The sequence below is a fragment of the Vulpes vulpes genome, chromosome 14, assembly GCF_048418805.1.
Source record: "Vulpes vulpes isolate BD-2025 chromosome 14, VulVul3, whole genome shotgun sequence".
In the NCBI taxonomy this organism is placed as follows: Eukaryota; Metazoa; Chordata; class Mammalia; order Carnivora; family Canidae; genus Vulpes; species Vulpes vulpes.
This window is the reverse complement of record NC_132793.1, coordinates 122199964-122222331: the sequence shown is the minus strand read 5'-3', so window position 1 is coordinate 122222331 and position 22368 is coordinate 122199964. Positions and strand designations below refer to the sequence as shown.

The 22368-nt window shown below is 48.2% G+C and overlaps 1 protein-coding gene across 12 annotated transcripts in view; it reads left to right on the top strand.

The window, feature by feature from the left end:
- Positions 1 to 17515, top strand: part of TBC1D1 (TBC1 domain family member 1) — a 239216-nt gene extending 221701 nt beyond the window's left edge. For 11 of the 12 annotated variants that reach the window (XM_072737884.1, XM_072737885.1, XM_072737883.1 and 8 more), the window contains 3 exons: positions 4995 to 5164; positions 11900 to 12073; positions 15725 to 17515. In XM_072737884.1, coding sequence (XP_072593985.1) covers positions 4995 to 5164; positions 11900 to 12073; positions 15725 to 15928 — 548 coding nt within the window. In that variant the 3' untranslated portion in view covers positions 15929 to 17515. Of the gene's footprint in view, positions 1 to 4994; positions 5165 to 9169; positions 9286 to 11899; positions 12074 to 15724 lie in introns of all 12 variants that reach the window. The other variant, XR_011997210.1, reaches the window with a different exon arrangement.
- Positions 17516 to 22368: the final 4853 nt, after the last annotated feature.

Below are 22368 nucleotides of genomic sequence, written 5' to 3'. Positions count from 1 at the left end.
AATTACCAGGTTACTTCGAATTAAGTATATGCTCCTTGGAGGAATGCCAGCCAGTGATGCGTGTGCCTTAACCTTCACGTGATGATCACACTTCCTGAATGTCAGCCCTTCTGATTGGGTGTCACAGAATGTAAAATAGCCTCCTCCTGTATGCTTCTAGCTCGGGCCTAGAGGGGTCCTGGGAGAGATGCTTGCTCTGTTCACTTTCAGATCACACCTACCTTTGGGGGGAAAAAGTCTGAAAAATAGGACCCGGCTTGCTCCTGATGGAGGAGGCGGCTGTGGTATGAGGCTCCTGATGTTTGCTATAGGCTGTGCTGCCAAGTAGATGAGGGAGTGTAGAAAGGAAGGGTTTGGCAAAAAACACAGAAGCCACCTGTAACATAGGGATTCAGAGAAGCTTTAGGACTAAAATAGACTTAGAAAAAAACAAGATGGTTTAAATGGCCAGGAAGAAAGTTCTCCCCCAGAGAACCTGATACAGTGGCAGGGAAGTGAGTTTTTGGAAAATCTGCGCTGTATTTCTGCCGCAGGTCTGCAATCATCCTTCCTTTTCCTCCCACCTGGTTCTGGTAGGAACGTGGGGCTCTCACACCTGGGGGACCCCGCCTCCTTCAAGAGAGTTGAGGAGAGGGGTTGCCCTTGACAAAGACAAAGGTGGCTGGACCAGAAGATGCAGGATAGGTTTGCTTCACTGGCCATGTGTTTGGCATGGATGGTTCCCCCTGTAGGAAAACTGCACCTTTATGTCACAGGGCGTTCCAAGTAATTCCGATACATGTCAACACAGTAACAGGCCTGCTGAAGTGTCTTCAAAGGAAAGGAGTTATTTGCATCATTCTCAGCGAACAGTCTGCACAAGTGGTGGAGTCAGCCGAATTTCAGGTTCCCTTTCCTTCCTGCTTGATAAAACCCTTCGCCCATCTCTGAGCGGCTTGAAACCGGAGAGAAGGGAAGTTGGCTGCAGGGTGGTGAGCAGGGCTTCTGCGGGGCCACTGGGGTGGCTCTGGCAGTTCACTTTCTTGTGCAGTGATTTTCAGATGCAGGAAATAAACTCACTTTCCCAAGGAGGTTTTTTGTTTTTGTTTTGTTTTTTTTAATTTCCAGAATGTAAATGTATAAGGATTGAAAAATGGACAAAAATGAAAATAATTGGGTGGGAGCAGTGTGTTTCTAGGTGACATTTTTCTTTATTGTTATTTAAAAATTATTTAAGTTTTAGAATTTCCAGAGGGAGAGAGAAAAAGGTAGTGATATGGCCCGAAGTCTAGTCAGATAAATTAGAAGCCCCTACGCCCAAGCCAGACTTTGGGGCTGGGGAGGGAAGGCGGAGTTCTCCCTTTAACCTTTCAGGCACATTCCTTCCTTGTTCGCCCAGATGAGCTCCTTATTTGAGGTCTCCCCAGGCTGACAGGCTTCTGGGGCTGAGCTCCCCCAGCCTCAGTAGTGGGGACAGCTGGCCAGCTTGTCCTCAGAAGGATGGCACCCGGCTTGGGCCTCCAGGCATGCTAGATGAGCATCTTGCAGCTGGCAGCCGATACCTGTGAGTCTGCTGGTGGGAGTCAGTGTGATCTTACCTGTGGTGGCTTTTCTCTGAAGCTAAATAGCCTTTGCAAGGATCATACTCATACTGGATCTCATTAACATCATCTCCTTACTAGTCCGGTGACCCACTCAGAAAAAAAGGAACGGAAAGCCTTGGGTGACCCTTGCTGTGCTCTGGGTAGAGTTAGAATGCTGGTGTTGGGGACGGAGAGCCCTCCTTGACCTGGCCCCACCCTGTACCCCACAGGGTCCCTCTTCAGGCTCCCATTTGTGCTGTGCTGTTTTCACACCTCTGGGCATTTACACCTTCTTTTTCTCTTCCTTCCTTCCTGACTTCTTACCTAGCAGGTTTCTTTCTTTTCTTTTCTTTTTCTTTTTTTTTTTTTTTTTTTTTTTTTTTTTAGATTTTATTTATTTGACAAAGCACAAGCAGGGAGAGCAGCAGGCAGAGGGGGAAAGAGAAGCAGGCTCCCCGCTGAGCAGGGTGCCCGAAGCTGGGCTGATCCCAGGACCCTGGGATCGTGACCTGAGCTGAAGGCAGATACTTAATGGACTGAGCCACCCAGCTGGTACCCCTCCTTGCCTGTTGGTTCTTCAAGATTGGATTTGGCAGCCACCTTTCCTTAGAATGTTTTCCGACCCTTTTGTTCTCATAACCCCTGGGCATAACTCCATCACACCAGCAGCTTTCAGCATCTCTGCAAGTTTGCTCTTTATGCTTTTGTTCATGGCTGGGTCTCTGGTGCTTGATACAAAACCTGGCAAGTATTAGATGCCCAGTGAATGCTTGCTGACTTAAATGAGAGACACGCCTCAGCAGGGAGAAGAGTGCTCTTAAGCCACTGGGCACAGCGTTAGGAAAGAACAGCATTAAATACAGAGAGGCCCGATGAGACAAATATATCCAGGGCTATATTTTCAAAGAGTGTTTAAAAAAAAAAACAAAAACCCACCTCTCCTAACTTTTTTTTTTTTTTTTTTTTCTTCGTGCAGACCAGAAAAGTCTGAGTTTAGAGTGCTAGGCAGCACTCTGCTAAGTAGATTTGTTATAAAAACTAAGATCCTGGGGTGCCTGGGCGGCTCAGTTGGTTAAATGTCTGAGTCTTGATTTCAGCTCAGGTCATAATCTCAAGGTCATGAGATTGAGTCCCACATCTGGCTCCATGCTGGGTGTGGAGCCTGCTTAATTAGGATTCTCTCTCTTCCTCTGTGCCCCCCCCTTCCCCCAAACCAAACAACAATGACTCCAAGATCCTAACAGAATAAGACTTGGAAGACCTGTTGTCAGCCTTAAGAGATAGCTGATATGGATTGCATATTTGATTGTGCTCGTAAAACCTCCCCAATCATTCTTTATCTTAATTGGCTTAGTCGAGGTGCTTTGCCCCATTGTAAGGGACGAGTCTCAGAGACTGAAGACACTGCACCATGGCAGGTGGTCTGGCGTGCAGTCCTCTCCCAGGACCCTTGCACAGAAAACTTGGTATTTGTTCTGATAGATGCTATCAGTATTTGTTCAGCAACGAGTGTTGATCTATTGAAAGGAAGTTTTGCTGTCTGAACCACAGAAGCTTCAAGTTTGCCTTGTTTGGGGAAATACTTCTTTTTAAAAACACGTCTTAGTTATAGCACTGTTTGGGATCTTTTTTATTGTCCATAGTGATGAATTACAGAGGTGTATTTCAGAAAGCAGACATTTCACAAGAATATTCTAACATAGGGCTGTCTTGATTAACATAGCACTGCCCCTAAGAAGCCCAGATTTCAAAGATACGACCAGTTCTCTAATTTATCTTCCCAGCCTCTGCTGCCACACGTGAGAAGGAGGCCACCCTTGGGCCTTTCCAGCCTTGTGGGGCCCTCCCAACTGCGAGCACTTGTGTTGTCTTGTGGCAACCGTGGGGCCCTGAGCTCGCAGAGAGAGATGGGGAGCACCCACCCTGGCACCGAGGCTGCTGGTGTGGCTGAGGCCGTGGGAGGATCACAGAGCATCACCAGGGTCAACCTGGGAGGATCACAGAGCACCCACCCTGGCGCCTGGGTCTGTCCTGTGCTCTGTCCACAAACCATTCCGATGCAGACCCCTTCCCCACATGCACGGCAGCTTCCAGCCTTTTCTGTTTCCTAATGGCTTTTATGCATCCTCAAACTAAACCACCTAGAAGGGCACAGTGCTGGGCGGGGGGGGGGGGGGGGGGGGGGAGCGACTCTTCCTCTCATTCCAGGACTTGATGAAAAGGACTTCTTAGTCTCTCTGTTATCCTGCAGCCCTCCCCCATGTTGACAGTTGTCTCTAACTAGATGTGTGCTCTCATCTTTAGAATTATATTTTTTTTCTTGTATTTTTAATTCCAGTTGTTAAGTAATGTGCCTGAATTTAGTCATCAAACAATTAGTTGCTAGGGGTGTGCTCTGGCACTGGAACAATTGGACTCTTTGTCAGGTGGCTTCAGCTCTGTGGGGTGGGGGAGCTGGGGGCGGGGCGGGCAGCTGCCCGCCCGATTGCCTGGCCACTTGCCCTCCCTCTCGTGGTGTACAGTCAGGGTAGGGGTTGCTACCACTGGCCAGCTGTTCTAAGAAAAATCTATGGAGGGACGCCTGGATGGTTCAGTGGTTGAGCGTCTGCCTTTGGCTCAGAACGAGATCCTAGAGTCCTGGGATTGAGTCCCACATCCAGCTCCCTGCATAGGGCCTGCTTCTCCCTCTGTCTGTGTCTCTGCCTCTCTCTCTGTGTCTCACGAATAAATAAATAAAATCTTTAAAAGAAAAAAAAAAGGAAAGAAAAATCTATGGCAAGAACTAGAAGATAACTCTGACACAGTTCTTTGAATTTCTCTGAAGGGTCTTTTACTGTATTGTTGGGCTAAAATCCAGTATACTCGGAAGTATTTAATAATGTACTTCTGTAGCTCTGCAGACAATATGCAGATTTTAGAGATCTTTTAATTCAATTCCTTATTTCAAAACAGAGGGAAAAGGTGCAATTTTTTTTTACTTTATCTTAATTTCTGATGCTGTATATCTAAAAATCTTTCAGTTTGACTCATAAAAATATGTTTTAGTAACTCCTTCAAAATCCCAGAGCATTTCTAGAAAAACAGCATAATAAAAAGTTTTTTTAAGCTTCTGGAGGCATGTTTGAGTTTAATATATTTTTAGAACAATAACAGAAAAGATTTTTCTGAACCTGTGACAAAATCTTAACAGTACGTTTATCTGTATTTCTTTTATTTCTTTTTTATTTTTTTATTTTTTTTGTATTTCTTTTATTATTTGCAATATTGTCTTGACAAGCTTACCTGAAGTATCAGGCACTTAAAAGGAAATAAAGTTTCCAATTTGGGCTTGCACTTCCCACCATCCTGCTCTGATGTGTAGACAAGAAAATGCAATGTTATTTCATCAGTAACTGGTCTGATTTAACTTTCTGCATTTCTGTGTTTTCCCAGATATGATCTTTCTTCAGGGATCAGAGGTCATGTTTAAAGTGGCATTAAGTCTGTTGGGAAGCCATAAGCCCTTGATTCTGCAACATGAAAACCTAGAGACCATAGTTGACTTTATAAAAAACACCCTCCCCAACCTGGGCTTGGTACAAATGGAAAAGACCATCAGTCAGGTATGATTCAGTCTGACCTTCCGAAGGCTTATGCCACCCTGGATTTGGAGAGCTTAATTTTCTTTTGATCGGGACCTATTTCCTACCATTTTGCATCCTGGGCAGCATCTTGAGTGACGCCCGGCAAGTAGGAAGCACGTTGCCAAATATGTGTTCTAGGATGAAGTGCGTGTCTGAGCGTGTGCATGTTGGCAATGTGATGGGACCGTGCCATGTGGAAACTGGTGGCCATGTTCAGGTGTGATAACCAACAGAGGTAATCAGAAGTTTCTTAAAATTAAGAGGCTTCACCCCTAATTATTCTTCTGAAACACATGTGCTATTCGGTGTAAAGCTCTTAAGGTATCAGTGCTTTGATTTTTTTTTTTTCCTGCTGCGTGGTAGTATTTGGAATTTCTCAAAATGACCCTTCGGTTGCAAAATTGTGATAGGAAAATATATATTCTAGAGGCTTGTTCCGTGATGTGGTTTTTAAAATAGGATTCAGTTCCACATCTGTGGCTTTAGCACCCCTGGTTTCTGTAGGCAGGAGAATCGTTACTCTGAAATGTTAAGGGCAAGGGTGAATTGAGCCAGAATTACAACTAGATCAGTTGTTCAATGGTCTGATTTAAGAGTGAGAGCAGAGTTTGACTCTGTACAAAGAAGAAACTTCTAGTAACGTTTGCTGACTCTAAAGAACTGTGATATTTAGTGGAGGGTGGGACGCTGCTATTAATGTCCAGGGGCTGGGTGGCTTAGAATGCTCTGGAAGGGGTTTCTCCATTGGGGCCTGCATCAGGCCTCTCCTAAGCCTATAATTCACCTTACCTGCTCCAAATACAGTGAAAACATAGAGCAGTTGGGTAAAAACAAGTAGCGAAACAAAGCTAGTTTTTAAAACAAATCCTTATTCTGAGGAATTTTGATAGTCCTGAGAAATCGGATGATTCCAACGGACTGCCCCCCGTTCAGTGTTTGTGGTTTCATTTGCTGCCCCTCCTTCGGTGGTGAGCACAGAGAAAGAAGCAGGTGTGAGCCCGTGTGACTCTGGGTCTCCGCACATTTCCTATCCCTGTGCTTCAGAAAGGGCACTTCTTTTTTACTCTGCACTTTCGTTTTTAGTTAATTGGTAGGCTCTCTGCGTTTTGCTTCCCTGGCACGTTTCTCTCAATGTGAATCGCCTTGGCTTGTTCAGGCCCTACTTTCTGCCAGGTTCTGTGTGACTCCACATGTGCCCATGATGTCATTTAACCACGATGGCATTCCTGAGAGGATAGGTGGTTTTAACCCAGGAGGAGCGTAGGGCGCAAAGAGATGGACTCATTGGCCTGCAGCCACCCTGCTGCTGAGTGAGGTGATAGGGCTTCTCTTGCCTCAGAGTGAGTTAGCAGCTACTCGGCACTGCCGAGGGCCTCCGGGTATCGTTTAGTTACAGTTTTTCCTGTATTTTACCTGTATGTTGATACTGAAGCCTCTGCCCTTTTGATTCTTTAGTGTTTGGCACTTATGTGCACTGATCCCTTTTCAGAGCTTTCATTGTATATGCTTATATTTTATGGCCATTGGGGCAAACACAGAGAGCCCCGGTTACCTAAAGTCCATGCCCAGTGAGTGCCTTGACCCTGGGACCTGGCTTTAAGGCAGGCAGTCTCAGCTGACATTCAGTTTATCTGCTGGATATTGAGCCCCAGAAAAGAATCTCATTTTCTCCTCCCTTTTCTGTAAAGAGAACTTACCAGGTTCTCTTTAAATGTTGGAAGAATAGAAAATGGACACAGCATGGAGAAAGAACAGTTGTGTGTGTGTGTGTGTATGTGTGTGTGTGTGTGTGTGTGTACTGATTTGTTTCAGGCAACTGTCAAACTTGGCATCCTTTATTCCATTGACTCCTTGACAACCCTGGATGTGTATTATAATCCCCATTTTTATAGGTGGGGAACCTGGTCATGGGGAGAGTATCTTGCCCAACACCCTGTTTACAGTGGCAGAGCCAAGAATGTAATGTGTCTCTGACACCAGAGCGCATCCTGTGCAGAAAACGAGCATGTAATCCAGTAATTACAAGTGTGGTAGGAGCCACAGTGGTGCTTGTGCAAGGGCATATGGGAGCCAGGCTGGTGGAGTGTGCACTGCTGATTGGGAATTGAGAGGGTTGGATTCAGCGGAGTCCAAAGAATGAGCTAAGAACAGGGGTCAGCACACGTTTTCTTCAGTGGGCCAGGTAGGAAGTCTCAGGCTCGGTGGGCCAGAAGGGCTCTGTGGCAGTCACTCCACTCTGCCTTTGCAGCACAAAGGCAACCAGATAATAATGTACATGAATGAAGCGACTGTGCTGCAATAAAACTGTATTTAAAACACATACAGTGGGAAAGGTTGAGTCCACAAGCAGTACTCTGCTGATTTCTGATCACAGGCACAGGAGTGAGAATAGAGAGAAATTCTAGATGCCTCTGCGTTGAGCGTTGAGCTATGAAGGGAAGGGTGGTTGTGGATTGGGAGCAGCTGTGTAGGGAATTCAAAATCTACATTTTGGAGCCCAGGTTTTCATCCTGCCAAAAGTCTTGATGGGCAGCCCTTAGGATGCCAGGCAGCTCTCTGCCCTCCCCCTCCCATGCTTCCCATCTGGAACTTGACGTCTGTCAGGCTCACTGCCCCTCTCCCACCTACTTAGAGGGTGCTCTCATTTCCAAGTCCTACTCAGAGATGAGGCCTGAGGGCCGCTGCAATGCCTCAGCAGCCGTAGAGGGCCCTCAGGCTCAAATCTCGGGGGCCCACAGGGTGAAGGTGACAGATGCATTCACTGCACGCGACAGGTCATGTATATGAATGGGCAGAGTCTGGACGGTCCTCTTGATAGCTCTGGCTCCATTTCATTGGGTGCCTTCCGCTCGAGCAGCGGGGACACAGCCTGTGTCCAGGGTGGGAGAGAAGGTAGCTAAGGACAGGGCTCTGTGGCTTTGGCTCGGCGTGGGCAGGCTGGGAGCAGCCAGCCACAGCAGGGCAGGTCCAGAGTTGACAAGAGGCCAGGGCAGGAGGAGAAGGGCCTCTGAAATCTCTGTGGCAGTTCCTCAGTTTGACTTAACTGTTAGTTGAATATGAGCCATAAAAGTCCTCTGCCCCAAGAAGGGGGAAGCCCTGGGAATAAACAGAAATGAAGAGAAGGAGGTCAGGTTGGTATGCTTGTCACGGTGAGTGCTGTCTGCCTCTGCCTCTCAGTTCAGTGTGAGGAAGAAGGCCAGAGTTGGAGGGGGACTTCAGGAGACAGAGCAAAGAGCCTGCTTTCAGTGTCCTTGGGGCTGCGTTTGCAGTGTGGCCCCAGACCCGCACCTGTCCTGGTATCCTGTAGGAACTTGTCAGAAATGCGGAATCTGGGGCCTCACCCCAGACCTGCTGAGTCAGAATCTGCATTTTAACAAGATCCCCTGGGGATTCACACACACTGGAACATTTGAAAAGCTCTGCTATGGGCAGCTTCATTGAAAACACACTAGACAATTCCCTGTTCTAGTTGAGCTTGTAGGCTAGAAACCAGAATCTTAACAAGGTTCCTTTGTTCAGAAGACACTCATCCAAATCCCAGCATTGAGACGGCCTCTTCTGCACGGGGAGGAGCCCTCACCACTTGGGCAGTCTGCACTGTTGAAAACAAGGACTTGGGTAGCCCTGGTGGCTCAGCGGTTTAGCGCTGCCTTCAGTCCAGGGCCTGATCCTGGAGACCCAGGATCGAGTCCCACGTTGGGCTCCCTGTGTGGAGCCTGCTTCTCCCTCTGCCTGTGTGTCTGCCGCTCTCTCTCTCTCTCTCTCTCTGTGTCTCTCATGAATATATAAATAAAATATTTCAAAAAAGAGAAAAAAAAGAAAACAAGTACTTGTTTCAAAGGCCAATCAGTGCCATACCAAAAGGGTGGGGTACACTGAGGAGGAATATTTTACCACTGGTATTGTTTAGAATTGCTTGCATGTGGTGATAATAAAAAACAGACCAGTTTTTAGTTAGGTTTCTTATTTTTAAATTCACTACAGGCCCTGTAGCCCTGGCTGCTGACACCCGGACACACTGCTCCGCTATCCAGCCCTTGGTCCACCGCTGAGACGGACGGACTGGTCGGGGAAGGGCCTGGAGGCTGGGAAGGTGGAAAGTATGTGGCCAGTTCTGCAGACGTCAGGGTTAATGGTTCCATTATACAGAGTGTCCATGACTGACTGCAAAGAGGAACTCTGGGTCTCCCAATAGCAAATGAGCCAAGAACATAGACAATTCACTAAAGAGGAGCTCCATCTAGTAAACAAATATCTGGGAAAATACTTCGCTTCATGCATAATTTGAATGACATATAATGCTCTACGAACTTGATTAACAAAATGAAAAGTATTGAGGCCAGTACCCAGTGCCAAGGGTATATATACTATCCCTGGCACATTGGTATGTTGTTGTTAATGGCATCTTGCGTTGATTATTCCCATTTGGGAAGCAGTTTGGCGATGTGTATCACAAGCCAGTAAAATATTCATACCCTTTGACTCAGTGATCCCATTTCTTGGAATGTATGCTTAGGAAATAATCCAAAATATGGGAAAAGCCATATGTACGAGGATGTATAGAGTTAGGTACTTTGCAAGTTAACCAGACATCTAGCACATGATGAATGGATTAACATGGTTACGGCACGTCAAGTAGATAGAATAATGAAGCCATTTGTCATTCTGGTCAGGAAGCATAGATAGCAACTCGGAAAAGCATCATTTGAGGACCTGGGCCCTTCTTTCTCCACCAGCCACGTACAGCCATGCTATGGGATCAGTTCTAGGGCACAACTGCAAAATCAAGGGCTCTCGGTGTTTCAGGAGCCAGGAGATAACGATGCAATTGATCAGCAATGATCATGACCCAGGATGGTTCCTGGGAATGGATGGGAGTCCTGAGAGCGCCTGCGGCTTTGGGCACAGCTGAGAGCCATTCACCTTAGCAGGTCATCAATCTATTAAAGGCCACAGGTTTTGTTCCCACAATTTCCAGATTAGTAGCTCATTTAAAAACAAATCTCTGTGGAAGAAAAAAGCAACTGCATGACATCTGTTGGGCCTCGTATTTATAATTGTACACCAGCGCCACGGCAATCTCGGTTTTAATGTTTGTGGTTTTCACTGTGTTTGAGCTATTCAGAGGTTCCGTGATGTGGCGTCCTTTGTAATTTTGCTGAAGCACAAAGTTGCTTGTGAGGGTTTCATGACAAGCGCGTGGAAGCGGCTTCCTTAGCTAAGTGAGCACCTATTCACCTTGCCAGGTGTGTGCTGGGAACTTCCACAAGTAATGCCCACGGTGATGCTGGGAGCTGGGTGCTCTCACCCCCTGTCGGGGGCCAGGAACCGAGGCCGGGAGAAGTCAAGTAATTTGCTCAAGGTCATTCAGGGCATGGCCAGTGGAGCCCTGATTTGAGGCCTGAGTCATTTGGCTTGACTGTGATACAGAGATGGTAATCCCCGCTGACCCCACAGCCACTGAGGGCCAGCAGAGATTCCCATCCATACGGCAAGCTTTCACACGCACACACACCACGAGGACAATGCCTATTTGCTTTTCGGCATAGAATGACCTTTGTGCCTAATTGGTCTTGTCCATTGAATTCAGTTGAAAAGCAGGAAGCTGAAAAGTTAATCTGAAGGCAGAGAAGATTGTTGGGAATGGTGAGAAAGTAAACGTGGTTCTTGAATATCGATTTCAGGGAAGATAGGGTTCATCCATGTTTGAGTGATTATGGGGCGCCATTGGGGAAAAATGAGTTTTTCATTGATTTTCACTGTGTTGGGAGGTAGTTTTTCAGGAGAGGCAGTGAAGAGTTCCTTTGTGCTCTCGTAAGGTCCAACTGCATCCTCTCCATGTGTGTCCTGAGATGCTGGCCTTGGGTGTGTGGTGCCAGCATGACCGAATGCTCAGGCCCGCACACAGAGCCGCTCTGGGACTTTGCTCCTGTGCTGAGCCACGGCCTGTGGGGTGATCCCACAGAGACAGCCTGTGGGGGAGGCAGTGGCCACTCCTGACCCCCTCTTCAGCACCGCTTCCATCCAGCTCACTCAGAGAAAGTACAAACACCAAGAACTCACTTGTGCACTTTGGGGCTGTTTTTCACACGGGTGGTTTTTTGATCACTGTTACTATTATGGGCAGGAAGGCATTGTTTCGTGTTCACTCATCTGTGTAGGCGACATTTGGGTTTTGGCTCATTTCTGCATATCTTATGTGTAAAGGAGGGTTTTTTAGTAAACAGTTCCATTACTTAGCTGTTCTTGTAACTCTAAAAACCCAACTGAACTATAATTAAACTTTGACTCGGTGACTGGGCAAATGGAGCTATGGTTCTTTTGTTTTGTTTTGTCCCCCCCCACCCCCCACCCCTTGACCTGTGGCTGATGTGTCTAACATAATAGAATTTCCGGAGAAAAAGGAAATTGGCACTGAAATAAGAAAAATAGATTTTTATAAAAAGCTTTTGAAAAAGTAAGGTTCTCTGGCTTTTGGAAAAATGAGTATCAGAGACCCAGACCCATTGCTACCTTAGGTTTGTTTCTCAATGCCTCCTTTGTCCTTTCTTCCCGATTAGAATTGTTCCCTTTTCAATGCGAGTTTTCCTTATCCATCACCGACGGCATGGGGCATGGCGTAGGTGCGTGATGGATGCTCGTTGCCGTGGCCGCGCACGCGGCTGTGTGTTTTTTCTCATTTCCAGGGCCTGACGACTTTTCTGTATATAACAGGTATTTGAGATGGATATCTCGAAACAGTTACAAGCCTATGAAGTGGAGTACCACGTGCTTCAAGAAGAACTTATCGATTCCTCTCCTCTCAGTGACAACCAAAGAATGGACAAGTTGGAGAAGACCAACAGCAGCTTGCGCAAACAGAACCTTGACCTGCTTGAACAACTGCAGGTAGAGCATATTTATGAAGCTTGCTTCCTGCACCCGCTGCTCGTGGGAGATCATTAGCGCACCGGAGCACCAGCGGCCTGGGCTTTCCCATGACCGCGGGACCTCTCTCCCCCTCGGCCCCCCAACCGGTCTGTTTATAGTTGGGATCAAAGGTATCCCAGGAGAATAGGTCCTTTTTATTAGGGAGCATTCAGATTATCCTCCGCTGAGGTCAGACAGTCCTGGAACTTTCTGAGCGGCTGACCCTGCACTTTAACCCTTTTTAGGAGAGAAGCCCAGCGGGGAACTGGGGGTCCAGGATGCTGAGGGGACTGTTCGCTGAACGCCAGCAATTGTGCTTTGAGTAATAACCAGAGAATCACAGGCTTGGGCTACTGTGAGCGAAACCAGCTAGGTCCCTGGAGGAGGGTTTGGGGAGGGGAGTCCCACAGAGCTCTACCTAACAAAATAAGCCAGAGCCTATGGTCATGATGTGTGAGTCCTTACTGCAAATAGGAAAGTTTGATTAAGAGGGACATAGTTCTCCCCTCTAGCAGCTTCCGTTTTAACATGGATAAATGTGCATGAGGACATCTGGTAGGAAGGCAAACAGGCCATGCATACGGAACGGTGAATTGGGGAGAGCCTGGGCATGTAGTCCAGACACCCAGCTCTTGCCAGACCTAGGGTTGTCACTGCCCCACTGTCATGCGGGCAGACTGCTGACCTGCTCCGTCCCCATTCCCTCCCCTGCATGACACAGAATCCCTCACTGCTTAGCACAGCATCTTCACCAATCAAATAGGATAAAGTAATATATAGTCTGCTTTTTCAAATGCCGTAAGTGGGTGGGAATGCTGTTAATGTTAAGGGATTGTTTCGGGGGGATTTAAATTTTTGAGTTGCTGCGAGGACAAATACATATTTGTCCCCAAAGTCCGTATTTTATGGTGTTCCTGGGCTGTCCTTAGAATAAGCTTTCTAGCCTGACCTAAGCCTCTTATTTTTCTCCATAGAAAGTTGCCGCTTTGCAGACACAAGCTTGGCAGTGATACGAGAAAGGCCAGCGTTTGAGAGCTTAATAAATCAACCCTTGTCCAAAATGCATTCCTCCCAGCAGGGATTTATCCCAGGAGACCTAGTGGCTATTTACTGTAGAGGAACAAAGAAAAATGCTTTCCCTGACCAGTCCTAACTACCAAGCACATTCTGAATTTTAGCTTTTTTCCCCCTAAGACTGAGATGTCCCACCTGAAAATATGCTTGTGTACAACAGTGTCTCCAGGGTGTCTCAGCTGTCCCCCAAAGGGGAGGCTCACCAGGACATAGAGCCTTATCTGGTCTTTAACGGTCTGTAGCAGAGGTGGTGGTTTTAAGTGGCTTCCAAACAGTAGGTCTCTGAAATAGAACCTGATAGGAGCATTTCTGACAAAGCTCAGACTTGCATTTGAAGCATTTGGCTCATGAAGATAGTATGGAAATAAAAGGTTCAGTTTACTGGGCTGATGCCCATGTGACCCTTTTGTGGTAAAGGGTGCACATAACTTCACGTGGCTTCTGTGATAGCATACCCCTTTCGTGAGGAGAGGAAGCCTTGCAGAGTTGCTCGGCTCCCTCCGTTCAAGAAAGGCACCAGCCAGTAACCGGTCATGACAGACATCCTCCTGGCAATGGTCTCTCTTTCACCAAGCGGCTGTGCACTTCTGGGGGTGCCGTTCAAGACTGCAGCTGTGCCGGCCCACCAGTATGTGGAGCCCTTGCCTTGCCGAGGCCGGGGTCACGGAGATTCAGAAGACCCTGCTGCTGGCCGAGAGTTGGGACAGAGTTGGGACAGGGGTTCCACTGTGTCAGTTGTGGGTGCCTGAGGGTCGTTCCCCAGTTACCCTCCAGGAGTCACGTGGGCTCCTGTCTTGCAGCCAGACTATATATGTTCTGTGAGACTCACACCTCCTTGCCTTTTTCCTTTTTTTAACAGTTTTCAGAGTCCAAGGATGGGTGTTAAATATAATAGTTTCCAACCAGAGATCTTGGGTTTTTCCCAAAGTATCAAAATTGACCTGTTTTCTAGCTTTGTTCTGTTCACATGAGTTGTCAGACATACCAAGGGCCCACGTTATCTTCTCGTTGAACACACAGTGTTACGTAGCAGCCAGAGAGCAGTGTTCCACCTGTCTTGTCCAGCAGCACATAGAAGACGCTTGCGTGGACCTACCAGACATGCCAAATGATAAAGGACGTACATTTTTTTTTTTTTATAAGAAGCACTGTGAGTCATCGAGTGCCAGTGAACTAGGTGCCGTGGGAGGCCAGACCCACGCACAGGATGAGACGTGCTTTTTTCCATGAAAGAGCTTCAGGCTCATTGAGAGTGACGTTCACGCAGAATCGTAAAGGACCGTGCAGCACCGCTCACCACTAAGCTGCGTGGCACAAGGGAGTTCCACGGGCCTCGAGAACGAACGGTCCTTTAGGTGCGGGGGTGTCCCAGAGCTCACCCGTGGGTAGGAGCGCTTGCAGGTGCGCACCTCAGCGTGACCACCCCTGCCCGGAAAGCAGACACCCTTAGGATCTCAGTCCTTTTCTTCCTTCTATTTTGAGCATTGAGCAGCGCAGCCAGAGCTAGACTCCGAGTCGTGAGTTGTCTGTCTGGCACAAGTGTTGTCTCGTTCAAAAACCTGTTTCCCTTGTTTTATAAAGGGGAGAAAAAATAATCCCATTTTCCCTGCCCCCAAATAAAGGGGAACATGTAGAGAGCTGGACCGGATTGGCGAGATGGAGCAGCGGCTTGCTGGGCTGCCACCTGAGCGCGGCGCCAAGCAGCGTGAGCCAAGGGATGGGCCAGGAAGGCCTCGGCGGGGACAGGCCGGACTCCCTGCGGCCTTCTCAGGAGGCCCCTCAGCCTCACTAGAGCCCACCGGCTGCCCGGAGGCCAGCCCGGGTAGATGAGGAGGGTGACGGTCAGTTGCTAGACAGAAGCACCTTGGAAGGAAGTTCTGTCCACCTGACATCAGGTGCCAGGGCCCCAGGAGGCACACTGGGCGGGGGTGGGGGGTGGCCCCCTTCACAGATGCTCGGCCACCTGTGCTGCCGGGGCGATGCCCGTGCCCTTGACGTGGCCCTCTCTGCACCTAAGGAGAGAGGAGAGGACGTGTGCACGAGACGGCGGGCGCCGCCGGGGCCTTCCCTTGGGAACCATTTGCCTGTCGGTCTGAAGCGCGTCTGCACATACGCATGTGGGTGTCTGTGCAACTAGGCCGGGCAATGCTGCGGTCGTAAATAAAGCTCCAGGTCTGGGTGGCGTGGAGCAGCAGGAGTCGCTTGTTCCTCGACACTCCAGCTCTTGTTCATGAAGCATCCTTGGCCCATATCAGAGCTGTCCTCTCTGGTGTCGTCGGTGACGGGGATCGGCTCCCTGTGCCCCCTGAGGCCACCATCTCAGAGTAGCCACAGCAGGGAAGGAAAATGCCAGAGGCTCTCAGACCGGCCCAGCCTTCCCACGGGGGAACCTGGGAAGTGGAGTCGTCCTGTGTGGCCAGGACTGATGATAGACTCATCTCTGCCAAAATCGGGCTCCACAGCGTCTCCAGGGCTGGACGGTGGCATGTGCAGCAGCCCCCCCGCCCCCCCCGGGTTCCCGCTGCGCAGTTCACACTCTCTTCCCTTATTCTCCAGGTGGCCAACGGTAGGATCCAAAGCCTGGAGGCCACCGTTGAGAAGCTTCTGACCAGCGAAAGCAAGTTGAAGCAGGCCGCCCTTGCCTTGGAGCTGGAGAGGTCGGCCCTGCTGCAGACGGTGGAGGAGCTTCGGCGACAGGTGACGGCGGAGCCGCGCGGGCTGGAGCCTGACCTCACGGGGCCCGGGCCCGCGGGCGACTGACCGCGCGAGAGACAGCTCCTCGCCGGAGCACGGCTCCGGAGGAGACACCGGGGCCCCATCCCAGCACTGGCCAGGCCTTAGCTGAGAGGGACAGAAGATGCCGGAGGGAGGAACAAGGCATGATGCGTGCTTCTCAGGGAGGACACTGGCTTGCCAGCCTGCACGCTGGCACGGACTAGAACTTGCAAGTCGCAGGGCCTGACCAGGTCCCAGTGTTTTTGTTTAGGCTGCAATTTGTCCCTTCTCCAGTCCTGATTACTGTACCCAGTAGGTGTAGGTGGCATGGACGTGAATAAATGCACTTCATGTTTCCCCGGTGTTTCCTTTTTCAGTATCGCTGTGTTTGCAGAGGACGCTTAGTCCTGTGGATCCGAGAGGCGGAAGGGCTGGAGAGGAGCCCGCTGGCCCCAGTGTGGGTCCCTCGCCCTGCCACACGGTTTGTGGGCCTGCACCCTGCGGGTCACCGGCAGGGGTTGCAGCCAGCCCCCGTCTGTTCTCGTTCCAGAAGCCCCAGATAACCAATAGGACATCTTGAATTTCTCTCTCTTCTGGGTATTTAATGAAGTTTGTCTTTTAAAAAGAATAGTTTTCATTTTTTTACTTAGTCCTTAAAGATCAGAGTCATTGTAGATAAACGTTCCACGGGTCAATCACCAGTTTTTAGGCTCAAACCCAGAGCTGCTAGCGAGCCCCCTGCATTCACAGACTCTGAGACGTTGATCTCCCTGTGGGTTTTCATCGCCACGCTACAGCCGTGTATTTATTTTTGCTGCTGTGTGATGCAGGGCGGCCGTGCCCCTCTGAGTGGCCGCCCCTGGGAGTCGCATTCCCTTGCAGAAGTAGCGGGTGCATCAGGATTGTCAACGGGTGCCAGAGATTCTGGGACTTTCAAAAAAAATGTGATCAGCCTCAAATCGCGATCAGACCTATGGCAGCTGAGCGCCGTTTTTCAGAGCTAGGAAATGGGTTTTGGATATAACTCCCGACAGTGACCCCCTTCTCATCCTTCTGGATGACCAGAACCCTGTGCCTTCAACAAGCAGCCACTCCTGGCTGGCATGGCCTCCTCTGGCCCCCGGGTGACACCTCTCCACAAGTGCTCTCAGAATGGGCTGTCGGCTGAGAGAGGAGCTCCGAGGGCACGTCGTGTCCCTTTCTGACAGCAGGACCACTCTGGCCTTGGTCATCGTAGTCCCTTCTAGTCCACAGGGGCTTGCCGTGGCTCTCTGGGCAGCAGGTGTCGCTTTCAGCCTGAGGTGAAAGGAAGGATTTCCATAATGGAAGTCGTGCTAGGTCTCCCCAGGCGTTTCCAGGGGGTGACAAACGTGCCATCCCCAGTACCTAACAGTCAGCACTTGGGACTCTCCTGTTCTCTGTGTCAGGGGACAGCAGCTCTCCTCACAAATCAAGACAACCAACCCCCAGGAGGCTCTATCCCAAGCTGTTGTACCAGAACTTAGAGGAGTTAACATCTGAGGGCTTCTTTTCCACATATTTTACTGAATGTTTAATAATGTTGAATTTTGGACATCTTATAACCATTACTCAAAAGACATTGACTCTGCAATAAATCCATGCCCACACTTCGATGGTGTCTGTTTTACTTGTAAACTTCGGATTCTTGCTTTTTCAGCCCAGGTAAGGGAATGAATGCCTCATGAACACCAACGGGTCAAAGTGTAAATATTACCTAACCCACAGTGAAGTCATTTGAGGTATTGGCACCTTGTTTCCAGTATTGTCACCCAAGTGCTTGTTACATTTAGCACCTCTGCAGGAGGGCGAGTAGTAGCAGTAGTGAGGCCAGCTACATCAGTAGCAGGTGGCAGCGAGCGAGCGCTATTAGGAGGTGGCACTGGGCAGTGAGGACTAGCGACACAAGCCTGTGGATACAGGTCAGACAGCCTGTGTAGGACTTAGCCAGGGAAAGAACCATCCATAGAGCCAGTTCACGTTACTGTGTGAGGATTTGCAGAGGCAAATTCTTTTTTCTTTTTTTTTTTTTTTAAGATTTTTATCCATTTATTTGAGAGACAGCCAGAGAGAACACAAGCGGGGGGGTGGGTAAGGGAGAAGCAGGCTCCCCGCTGAGCAGAGAGCCCACCGTGGGGCAGATCCCAGGACCCCAGGATCACGACCTGAGCCAAAGGGCAGATGCTTAACCGACTGACCCACTCAGGCGCCTGCCTTTAGTTTTATAGAAGCTGACTCTCCATTTATGTCAAGTTTTTTTTGCTGCCATCTTTGGAAAAGATTAGAAAGAATAGGGAAATGGAAAAGCTATGGAGCAACCACAGCGGTTATTTTTTGGATAATTTGAAACTTTTGATGACAAAAGATGAAAAAGAACATTCTTAGTATCCGGGCTTCTCCGCCTCTATATCTCTCAACTGAATAACCAACCATTTTGGTTGTAAACCCTTATTAGCAAAGTTTGAATTTACACCACTATATACATATTAAAGCATTTTGCACATGAGTATGTTTTATCATAAAGTAGAACATTTAAATGAGTTGAAACAAAATAGTTAAAAAATTGTAATGATTAAAATAGTGATCTCCAGTGTTGTTTTTTTTCTTTTAAGATTTTAGTTACTTGAAAGCACGAGAGCACACACATGAGATGGGGAGAAGGGCAGAGGGAGAGGGAGAAGCAGACCCCACTGAGCGTGAGCCCCCGACATGCAGTCCAGTCTGATCCCGGGACCCTGAGATCATGACCTGAGCTGATGTCAGATGCTTAATGGATCCAGCCACCCAGGCACCCCCTCCCGTGTTTCCAAGGGGAACAACAAACACCTGATCATTTAAAATACAATTTTAAGACTGTGACACAATAATTCAGATGTCAGTTCCCAAGTTCAGCCTCGTTGGATTTAACGCTGGAAAAAGATGCCTTCCAAATTCTAAAGGGAGGAAGGGCACTGCTGGTCATTAATTCACTTTTATTCACCAATTACGCACAGGTGTTTACTGAACTCCAGCTAGTAAATTTCCATCTTCCCTCCTGTCAGACTAATGCAAACTAATCGAAACACATTAGGGTTTTATGTTTTGTTTTTTTTTTTTTCAACCAAGTACTTTAAAGCCCTCAAACTCTTCACTTGGAAAGTTTTGAGCAAGTTATGAAAGCATCTCCAAGACTGTTGGAGCAATGTTTACATGTTTTTTGGCCAAGAGATGACCTAAGCACAGCAACACTTCCAAATATCCTTTTCTGAAAAGCCCTTCTTTCCATAGGACTTCGCTTAGTCTTGTCTCGGGCTCTGTCTGTGATGGGGCAGGGGGTGGAGTAGGTTCTAGTGTGTGGCTATGTGGCTGCCCACTCAGCTGCCCCGTGCCTGCTGTAGACAGGGGGTCTCACTGCCCCCCCCCCCCAGAGTCGGGGGTGGGGTGGTGGGTGGGTGCAGAGGGCCCAGAGAGGAGCAGGAAGGAGCTAGACATTAAAAATAGCGCCTGTGATTCACTGCACTTTGCTGCAGTGCCCTTCGCTCAGAACCTCGGAGATAGCCTGGGCCATCTGACGGGGAGGGGGACCACATTTGTCACATTGCTTCTCCCAGTCAGACCCAGCTGCTGTGCCTCAGCCTTCTGGCTAAGTCCTGCCTTTGTTTTTGTCTTATTCTGTGAGATTAAGAGGCGCGTGCTCCCCAACTGAGCCAGTCAGTGTTTTTGTCTTATTCCATGTGCAGATCTAGGCCAATTTGGGGTGTCTTCTTACTGTTCCTCTAGACATTTCTTCTTTCTAAAATTCTGTGTTTCTCATTTCTTCCAACTGTAGGAAAAGCTAACTGGCTACTGTTAGACTCTGGCTGTGGCTGTCAGCCCCCTGCAGGGTGACATCCTGGGTCCCATCTTGAGGAGTCCGGAGATGGTGAAGTAGCACATTAGGGAAGTAGAGGCAAGCTTGCTTGAGGTGGGAGGGGAAGCAGGAGTGTCCATTTAATGACATCAAATTTCTGCCCACCTCAGGCCTTCCTGCCTTCCTACCAAGCATGGCATGATCCCATTTTCCTTCCTTTGAGGTACACGGCGATCACTTTACTCCCAAACTTGAGATGCTCAAATCATCTAAATGGCTGGGTTATTAGAAAGGACGAAGTGAACTCTTTCACTCAGGATCCTTCCCTTTCTCCCATATGTGCCGTGATCATTCCTAAGACCACTATCCCCTGCTGTCTCCCATAGTGAAGAACCGGCCCGGCCCTCCTCTTGGGCCCTAATTCTGCAGCCTCTGATACCCTGCTTGCTTGCCTGCCTGCTTGCACTCTTCCCAGCAAATGGTTGTGGTGCCCCCTGCTCTGAACCAAGCCCTGATGGAGGTCCTGGGACTACCAGGTAACTGTCTGCCGTCACTGAGCTTATGTTTAGCAGGGGGGACAGGTCACTGAAATCAATCACAGCATGGGGGCTGCCTACTGAGTGGTCAGCGAAGGCTCAGCTGAGGACCTGGTATTCAAGGTGAGAGCCCAGGGATAAGAAAAGGAAGCAGCTGAGGAGGCTTTGGGTGAGGGTGTCTGGCCAGCTTGATGTTGGAAGAGTGCTTTCCAAATGATGTCTGATTCTATGCCAACCTTGAGTCCTGTACCAAGAGAACCCTTTTTAAAAATCCCAATGCAGAGGCACCTGGGTGGCTCAGTCGGTTAAGTGTCTTCCTTTGGCTCAGGTCATGATCCCTGGGTCCTGGGATTGAGCCCCGCTGAGCTGGGAGTCTGCTTGTCCCTCTGCTCTCTCTCAAATAAATAAAATCTTTAAAAAAATTGTTTTTGATGCACTTTTAACACTACATCTTTTTCAGATGGCAAGGAAATAACCAATATTTTTCAAGGTAAAACTCCCCTTGCTGTATAGTCCTGTAAATATAAATGATCCACCAACTATTTCAACAGACCCAAGGGAATCTGCTGTTCTCAACTTTGCATGGAGCTACAAGGAGGAATGAGTCGGTGAAATGACATTGTGATGGGCCCCGGCCGGGGAGTGACCTCGCTGTTTCCCTCTGTGCTGGTCTCACTGCACATCTCACAGCTTGCACACATGGCCCTCTCAGCTCCACGTGGGGACGATCCGCAGGGGGAAACTAGCAGGGAGGGAACATCCCTTAGAGTCAGGTGTGACTTCAGGGCCTGAGAGTCCAAAACGGAAGGTGAGTCAAAAGACTCTGAAACTCTCCAAAAAGCAGATCCTGACTGCTCACATCACATTCTGGGTTACGGAGGAAATGTGGGTAAAGAATCCTTGATTACTGTGAATATTCTCCTGGAATGGGTTGAGGATGGTGGGAGAGGTACTGCAAACAGTAATGTAGAAATTTTGGAAGAATTATAAAGTTAGCCAAAATTCCCATTTTTCTTTTTTTTTTTAAGGGACGAAGTGGACGATGTAAATGATGGTTTGTTGAGACCCGTGAGGCTCCTGTCTGTGTGGATCATGAGAATATTCTTGCAGACATTCCTGGAATCTTCAGCATCTTCTTCAGGGCCTCTCGGGTACTTCTCCTGAGCAATGTTTGTGTTTAATTAATCCAATGTCAGCTGTGCCATTGAACATTGCATTGACATTTCCAGAACACTCAAAGCCAAACGGGTGACCCTTCAGTTAGCAAATGCCACAAGCATTTGTTCTGACCCGTGACTCATTTTGACCTTTGCTGGTCGTACTTTTACTACAATTATTTCATGCTTTCTCATATTTTTAATATCTTTGAAAGTCACCGTAAAACATTTGAGGAACAAGATGGAGCCTGGTGAATATAAATAGAAGCAGCTTCTAGTGGTTAAAAGCACAGGCTCTTGAGTCAGCCGGGATCCAACCCTGATTCTGAGTCTTAAAAATAGAAATAATAATAATAGCCATTTTGTAGGATTATTTGAATATTTATAAAGAGCCCTGAGCACTGTCACTGAGACAACGTTAAGAGATAAATATTAGCTATTATTACATTATGATTACATAAATGAAATGTATCCAGTTCTGTGGGCTTGATATTGGCCCCAGGCAAAATTCCTCAAGAGACTATAATCCTATTTAAAAGGTGATCTTTAAAACTAGTATGACTCCCTAGGACTGTGTCATATGAGGCCAATATAATTTTACGTTTCTGAAAGCGTGATGACCAAAAAGAAGATGGAAAGCTGTAGGAAAACATACCTTGATGTCAGCAAAGCTTGTCACAACACAGATCAGTAATTTAAATAAGTTAAAGCTTATTTAACTTATTAAAGCTTAAATCAGTTAAAGGTACATGGAAACAGAGGACACTTTAGCTGGGCTGATTCAACAGATGGAACCAGCAAGACCTCTAGATGGTAGTTCTCAGCCCCAGTTACACTTTGGAATTACCTAGAGAGGTTTTTTTTTTTTTTTTTTTTTTTTTAAGATTTTTATTTATTTGAGAGAAAGAGAGAAAACAAGTAGGGCAGGGGCAGAAACAGACTCCT